Raw genomic sequence first — 8,285 nt, 5'->3', positions numbered from 1 at the left:
TGTTAGTTACATTTCCAGTACTGAGAATTTTTAAAATTATGATTAACTATACAGCGGAGTATTCCCCAGCTGTTAAAATGGTGTCTAGCAGTACAGAAAGCTGCCTTTAGAAGACTAAAAAGAACAAAGCAATGAGTATCGTTTTTGACACTGCATCAGAAATTTAAATTTCTGAATGGCAAGTTTAAAAGATAGATGATGACTAGGAGAAAGTAATTTCCAACATATATATTTACAAACAAATTTGTAGTCCAAACATTTGAAAAACTGCAAAACCACCGAAAAGAAAAGAAAAGGACAAAAATTTTGAACTGCCAGTTAACTGAGACAATAACATGGCTAAAAGATACTTGAAAAGATAAAACTTGACTAATGTTAGGGAAATGTGACCTGAAATAAACTGGTTTCATCTTCAAAGACTTAAAAATATTAACATTCTTGATATAGCAGTTTCATGAAGATTTCATGGGATTCATTGTTTCTAACTGTACAGAATTAGGAATAACTGCTGAATGTGATGGTGCGCACTTGTAATCCCAGCACTCAGGAGGCTGAGGCAGGAGGATTGATGCTAGTTGGAGGTCAGCCCAGGATACACAGTTCAAGGCCAGCCTGAGTTACACAGTGAGACCTTGTCTCCAAACAATTAGAAGTAACTTATATGTTCATTAATAGAAAATGCAGAGGGCTGGGGATTTAGCTCAGTGGTTAGCTCAGTGGTCAGCCTTACTCACAGCACAAGGCCCCCCTGCACCAAAAATAAAAAGAGGAAATACATAAACTGGTATCCTCATGCTCCATATGCAAAAAATTCTAAGAGTTACATGAGAAAACCAAGTTGTAGGAAGAATATACTACCATGATTTTAGCCACCTCAGACTGAACTCTATAGAATATTTGTAAAAAATATTTATATTTTATAATGATCACTTTTTAGCTGTTTGGCTCAGTGTAAATATTTTATAATGTGTCCTTCTCTTCAATGAAATGTATTTCCTGGTTGCTCCCTGGGGAGCAGTGGGCCACCACTCTAGGCTCCTGTAGAGTTTTATCCCTTTCAAAGCTCACCATCCACCCACTGTGGCCACGCTTCTGATTCCATGGGCCTTTACTTTGTTGTAGGCTCATCCAGCAAGACAACTTAAAAATGTTCTATGAAGTATTATGAAGTGTTGCATCATCACAGGAGGGTTTCAGGAGCCTAAATCTGCAATATTACTAGGCCATAAGAAGTTTAAACCCATCTTTTTTTCTTCTCTGCATCCCTTGTATGTAGTTGATACTGTGCTGTATGTACAGTTTTTCACTTAAATCATCTAACATTTTTGTACATCTTTAAGAACTCAAATGTTAATAGTGGGTGTCTAATACTCTACGACCTAGGCACAGCATAACATTTTCTCAATCCATATTATAAGGCACTTCAGGTCTTTTTCCCCCCAGGTTTTGCTATTACAAACAACAATGAAAGGATTAACTTTTTTGTGTATAGGGCTTTTTAAAAATTTTGGATCTTTCTTCACAACAGGTTAGAGTCATCGATTGACCCTCAATGGAATGATTAAGCAACCGGATGCACCTATGTTGTCAAGGACGGCATTTTCAAGGAAGTCAGGTACATATTAATGGGTGTGATATGAAAAGGGGTCATGGGTCAAGTCTGTTTGAAAAAGAGCCAGAGAAGTTGGTTTCAGTACTGGATGACCTCTCAGACCCTTCTCATACGCTCACTGTGGCCCCAAAGTCTTGGTGATGGCCCCTAAGTAAAGGGGTCTTACAACAGAGGAAGGTGAAGGTGCTCAGCGGTGCGGTAATCAGATGGCCCACTTGTTCACCATTCGCGCGTGCCCAGCACCCTTCCAGATGCTTCGCGTGCAGAGGAGGTGCTTGGATCCCAGTCTCATAGGGTAGATCCTGAGACTGGGGCCAGGATAGAAGCAAACTGCCTCAGCTTGTGAGCTAAAGCTTTGCAACTGGCCAGGACGTGGCTGGTCAGGACCTAGGTGCCTCCTCACCACACACTCAACACTGTTTAGTCAGTGTCTCTTCTGTGCCATTTCTGAGTGCTTAGCGTATCAGTGACCAGAACAGACAATGATCTCTGGTCTTAGAATGCATACATTCCAAGCATTACCAAGAGCCAGACAGTAAAGACAATCACGCTATAACTAGGTGTTATCGTATTGAAACTGCAGAAGAAGCAAAGAGAAAGAGAAAGCGATAAGAACTATGAAAAATAGAGCAAAGGAGGTTGAGAATGCTGAGGGGTGGACATGGGATGGGTTGTAATAGCATAGCCTGTTGAGAAGGTGAAATTTCAGTAAAGATTTAGAGGAAAAGGGACGTGGGGGAGCTGGCCATGTAGACACCTAGGGAGTGTGCTCCCGTCCAAGTGAGCAACTAGAGGAAAGGCTGCTTGATTCCAGGTGTCCCCCAGACCCAGGATCTCAAAATACATATGTGAGACAGCTCCTATTCTCTAGAAAAATACTCGAACACAGCTTTCAGGTCGACCAGAGCAAGAGGTCTGAACCTCTCAGTGCACAACAGCTCAGGGACAGATGGAGACTGATTTCTGGGTTGTCATTGGCAAGCAGGTCTCCTTCCTGAATATGTCCTGAGGAGAGAAGAGAAGAGATCACGTAACTGGAAGAGGCTTGGGTCACTGTTTTTACACCTCCATTAAAGTCTGCTGTCTCACACATCTGCATTGGCCTTGGCTTCTCTGTTTCTGAGGGGATCTACATCAGTCACTGTTTTGTGCTGATCCCTTTGGGACCACCCAGTAGGGCAACTACTTCCTGGCTAGGCTCTTAACTTCCGGGCTGGGCTTTGTGGTTACCTGGTTCATGTTGTTCATTGTCTTATTCCAAAGATGGATTATGAGTTGAACCAAGGGCCTTCATACTGAGCTACATCCCAAGTCCTTAAAAATTTTTTCTGTGTGTGATAGGGTTTTGCTAATTTGCTGATTTGCCCAGTCTGGGCTTGCTTTTATAATCCTCCGGTCTCAGCCTCCCATAGTGATGGGATTATAGTTGTACAACACCATTTCCGGCGAGATGGATCTTCTTGATGTTGATGTCTCTAAATCTCACTGATGGAGTGTTTGCCTGTACAAGAAAAGGTGATTTTCTGACTCTCCACGCAGAGGAGGGCCAGAAGAAATTAGTGCAACGCTGGTGGGCTAGCCCCTCATTTGTTGCTGCATATGGTGCCCTGGGCCTCCTGAGGATCAGTTCAGGTCAAGCAGTTACTGAGGCTGCTCAGTGCCAGGAAATGTGCACTAAGGATTCCACAAATCCTGCTTAGGGGCACACCCATGGCCCGATAGGTAGAGTTTCATTGCGATTTGCAAGGGTTCACTCTGTCCCAGGCCCCACCTACCCCAAAATATAGAATGGGAGAGGGTGGGAGTCCGTCTTGTTGTGGCTCCTGGAGGGACAGGCCAGGCCTCCTCTTGGCTGCTCTGATTTCTTACTTTTTCCCTGGTCCTCAGACCCCTGTTTGGGCTGTGGTGTATCTCAGTTTAAGAACTGTTTTAGAAATAATTTGCCCGAGCCTCTCCTTCAGACCCAGTTCTAGAATTAGACCTCTGGCTTTTACTTGATGATTAAGAGGAGAGACAGAGAGTCCGGATTGCTAACAGAAGTGTTAGGGTAGAGGCCTGCACAATTTAGGAGAGGCTTCCGGATAAGGGAAGGTACCTGCATTACTCTGACTTCTCTACCTCCAAGGCCTGTGGTCTTGGCATGTGGCCCAGCCTGGGAAGGAGACCGCTTGGCCCTTGGCAAATATCCCTTGCCTGAAAATGGTCCCTTTCCCTTCACAGAATTCCAAAAAGGAGATGAGGTTTTTCTAGTCTGGCATCTAAGAAATTTAGAAGTCAGCACCTTCTCCCTTATGATAAGAAAATGTCAGGGGCTGGAGATGTAGGAGGAAGGAAGGGAGGGAGGGAGAAAGAGAGGGGAGGAAGAGGCTGAGAAAATTAAGAAACCAACAACTTTCTAGATCCATCAGAGAAATGAAGTTCTGAGATAAACCTCTTTCTTTAAAACTGGGAAGACAGACAGGTAGATACAGAAAATTGTAAGAGCTTACCAAAAGCAAAAGCTCAACTACTGAAACTCACCACAGGAGCCAGTACCAAGGTGGGAAAACTTAAATTGTAATTGAATTTCTGGAAGCTCCTCTTGGGTGAGCTGGGGAATTGGGCCCGGGGCCCAGCCCTACAGGGTACTGCTATTTTGTAAGTTTCCTTTCTAGGAGTCCAGTCAGGTCCATACAGTAGAGACTGAAGAAAAAGCACTTAGTGCTTTCAATAGAAGTGGAAAAGTAGCTGATTTGAAAGTACACCCAAAGCACACCGGCATCCTGTTTCACCCTTGGCCTTACCCTCATCCTCACTCTCATACCGGGAATTGAACCCAGGCCTTTGCACTGAGCAACACCCCCAATCCTTTTAAAATTTTTAAAAACTGATTTTGAGACAGAGTTTTGCTGATCTGCTAACTTGCCCAGATTGGGCTTGAATGTTTAGTCCTCCCACCTCAACCTCCCGGAGCACTGGGATTACAGGCCTGGCTGCATTCTGTTCTGTTTAACAAGGTCTGTCCTCAAGAGGAACTATTTAATCAGAGCCTACCTGTTGGCTGGGGCTTTACCAGAGCCTAGCAGACCTGGGGAAGGGAAACACCTAACTCCAACCACCTTCTAGCTTTCTTGCTGCAAACAAGGAGGAAATTAAACAACTGAGAAGTGCTTGTAAGGGACAACTCTAGGGGAGAGGCTGACCAAAGACTGACACCTAATTATAAGACTACACAGGCTTCCCTTCGCCCCCGTCTTACATCAGCAGGGCTCCTGTATAATAATAGGACCACGATGGAAAGAGCCTCTACTTAAGTCAGCCAAGGGTCGCTGAAGGCCACTGGGAGCCTGTCTGGAGACTCCCTGTATATAAACTGATTGCCTGGTGTTATGGTTATATCTGGATGTCTCCCCAAAGCATCATGTACTCATGGTGGGGCTTTTGGGAGGTGATCTTGGGGGCACGATGCTTAGCAATGGGTCAGTCCACTGATGAGTCTATAGCTAAATGTGACGTTGGAAGGTAAAGCCTGGCTGGAGGATATGATCACTGAGGGTGTGGCCTGGAAGGGTCCTGTCTCCTTCCTCTTCCTTGATCCCTCTCTGCTTCCTGCCTGCTCCCGTGAGCTGTTTCTCCTCTGCCATCCCCTTTACCATGCTGTCCTACGTTGGAGCCAGCCAACTTTGGGCTGAAACCTCTACTGCAGAGATTTCTGCAGTAAGTCTCTAGTCCCCACCTGCCCAGTGTGCGACGCAGGCCTGAGGAAAAAAGTACACTAAGAGACAGAACAGAGAGAAAGTGGGGTGCCAGGATGACCAATGCCAGTACAACAGACAAAGGCACTGGCCACTTCCAGGCACTGACTTTTATTAGCAATCAATGTTGGTAAAGACGATGTGTGGTTTCTATGGAAAGGAATGTAAACAAGGCTCATAAAGGACAAGACAAAGCATTCTCAAATTAGGAACAGGATAGACAAAATATATGATTGTAATTAGAACATTGTCCTTCTAGCCTGAAGATTTTAGTTGTGGGAACGGAATTTGGGTGTGAGTTACTCTGACCTCAGCACACAAGGCAGTTGCGTTCTCTCTTCACAGCCTGCCTTGGGCAGAATCACTATTACGGTCCTCTGCACTCTGCAAACTGTGAGCCAGAATATACCTCTCCTGCTTTCATTTGTGGGTGTCCCATATTGTGTCTCAGCAATGAGAAAGCAATGAAGACGCCTTATTACTTTCTCACATTCTACAGTATTTAGTCCTGAATAACCTGGTATTGGACTAAATGTTTAACTCAGGAGGTGGCTCTAGACCAGAAAGCAAGCTCCAAGGCAGGCCTCCCTTCTTTCTCCAGACATTTCCTTGGCTGTTTCCTGCCTTACTATGTCCCCAGTGCTTTTTATTTTTGGTTTTGAGACAAAGTCTCACTAAATGGTCCAGGTTTGCTTTGAACTTGCAATCCTCCTGCCTCAGCCTCCTGAGTAGCTTACATTACACATGTGCATCACTGCACCTGGCTTTTAAAAAGTTTTTTTTAAAAAACTTGATATTATAAAATTGATATTATAAGCGAGGAGAGAAAATAGAACCACACAACTGCTTAGTTACAAGAAGAAAAGGCAGAAAAGTGCATGTCTGTATTTTTATTGCTACAACTTCATATGACAGACTAGAAAAGCTTAGAATAAAAATTTAGCCAGTTTGTGGTTTTGTTTTGTTTTTGAGGCAAAGTCTCACTGTGTAGATCTGGCTGGCCTTGAACTCATTTTGTAGTCCAGGCTGGCCTTGAATTTATGATGATCCTCCTGCCTCAGCCTCCCAAGTGCTATAATTCACGGTTTTGAAGGCTGAAAAGTACAAAGGTGAGGAGCCAGCTCTGCTGGCAGAAACCCGAGTCCAAAGGTGTGGTGCAGGGTCTCCCATGGCAGATGTGTGCATACAGAAGACAGCCAAACTGGTTTTTATCACAGATCCCCTGAATCCATTAATTCAAGAGGATGCAGCCCTTACAACCTAATCATCTGCAAAGGTCCCTCCTGTCCCACTTCTTACTGACTCATGATGAGGATTAAATTTCAACAGAAGAAGAAAATGTAAATTTTGGTGGGCATATTCAAATCATAGCAGAGTGGGAAAAACAAAAATAAAAGAGAAACTGGGCGTGGTGGTGCACATCTGTGATCCCAGCACTCGGGAGACTGAGGCAGGAGGGTCACCATGAGTTTGAGGCCATCCTGTGGTACATAGCAAGTTCAAGACCAGCCTGGACTACACAGTGAGACCCTGCCTCAAAAACCAAAACAAAACACACCAAAAAACCAAAAAACCCTCAAGGGATATTAAAAAAAGAGAAAGAAGTGTTCAAGGAAGTTCTTAGTGGTGAAATGCAATGACACCAGTAACTTGAAGCCACATGAAAGAATAAAGATCTCAGGAAAGGTAACCCCACAGGCAATGATGAAAGTTGGGTTTTGATTTTTGTTTTTCAATTTTATGAGACAAGGTCTTGCTATTTAGTTCAGGTTCATCCTGGGCTGAGTTTGAACTCACTCTGTAGCCCAGGCTAGCCTCGAACTCTCAATGATCCTCCTGCTTCAGCCTCCTGAGTACTGAGATTATAGGCATGCGCCATAACACCAAGCTAAAATTGGCATTTTAATGAAAATTCATTACTCCACCATTTGTTGTCTACATAATTGAAAAGACTAATAAGAAACATTATTCTTTATTTGGGGGGGCAAGGTCTGGGTATGGTGGCAATGCCTGTTATCCCAGCAATTGGGAGGCTGAGGCAGGAGGATCACCGAGAGTTCGAGGCCAGCCTGGGCTACATGGTGAAACCCTGTCTCAAAAATAACAACAACAAGGGCTGTGGATTTAGCTCAGTGGTTCCACTGCCTGCCTCACAAGCGCAAGGTCCCGAGTTCAATCCCCGGCACCAAAAACAAAACAGCAACAAAAGAATGTGTATTTTGGAGTCATTGTATAGAAATGTGATTTTGTGACAACAACCACCAAAAGATGTGGGGATGGAGGTAAAGAAACATAATTTTTGTATGCTATGGAAGTTGAGCTGGTATAAATCCCAATTAGAATGTTATCATTTTAGGTTGTTAAATATAAATCCCATGGTAAGCACAAAGAAAATCTACATAAGTACACAAAAGAAAATGAGAAAGACAATATTTTACTACAAAAATATCAACTGAAAAAGAAAGAAAAACATCAAGTGAACATAAAACATACAGAACAAGGCACAAGAAAGCTAGGAGATACAGAACACACAACGAAATGGCAGACCTAAGTCTTTTATTTGAGAGACAGATTAGCAGTTTCTTACAAAACAAAACATATCCTTACCTTATATTCCAACAATCATGCTGCTGTATTTATCCAAATGCGTTGAAAATCTATGTCTACCAAAAAAAATCTACACTCAAGCATTTCTAGCAGCTTTACTCATAACTGCCCAAACCTGGAAGTAGCAAAGAGGTCCTGAATGTATACATAGCCATGCATCCCCACATTAGAATACTATGCAGCAGTTAAAAGAAGTAAGATAGGCTGGGCCTGGTGGCACCTGCCTGTAATCCCAGCACTCGGGAGGCTGAGGCAGGAGGATCCCTGTGAGTTCAAGACCAGCCAGGGCTACACAATGAGTTTCAGGGCAGTCTGAACTACATAGTGAGACC

The 8,285-nt window shown here is 43.7% G+C and overlaps 1 protein-coding gene across 3 annotated transcripts in view; it reads left to right on the top strand.

Moving 5' to 3' along the window:
- Positions 1-1,547: 1,547 nt before the first annotated feature.
- Pheta2 (PH domain containing endocytic trafficking adaptor 2) overlaps positions 1,548-8,285 on the top strand; it is a 34,898-nt gene continuing 28,160 nt past the window's right edge. For 2 of the 3 annotated variants that reach the window (XR_004518111.1, XM_010634427.2), the window contains exon 1: positions 1,548-1,615. Coding sequence is in view for 1 of the 3 variants with exons in the window: in XM_010634427.2 (XP_010632729.1) it covers positions 1,574-1,615 (42 nt within the window). In the remaining 2 variants the exon portion in view is untranslated. The remainder of the gene's footprint in view (positions 1,616-8,285) is intronic. The other variant, XM_010634433.2, reaches the window with a different exon arrangement.

The sequence above is a fragment of the Fukomys damarensis genome, unplaced genomic scaffold (assembly GCF_012274545.1).
Source record: "Fukomys damarensis isolate Sample0158 unplaced genomic scaffold, DMR_v1.0_HiC HiC_scaffold_19, whole genome shotgun sequence".
NCBI lineage: Eukaryota > Metazoa > Chordata > Mammalia > Rodentia > Bathyergidae > Fukomys > Fukomys damarensis.
The sequence above is the reverse complement of the archived record's forward strand: the minus strand, read 5'-3'. Positions and strand labels throughout refer to the sequence as shown.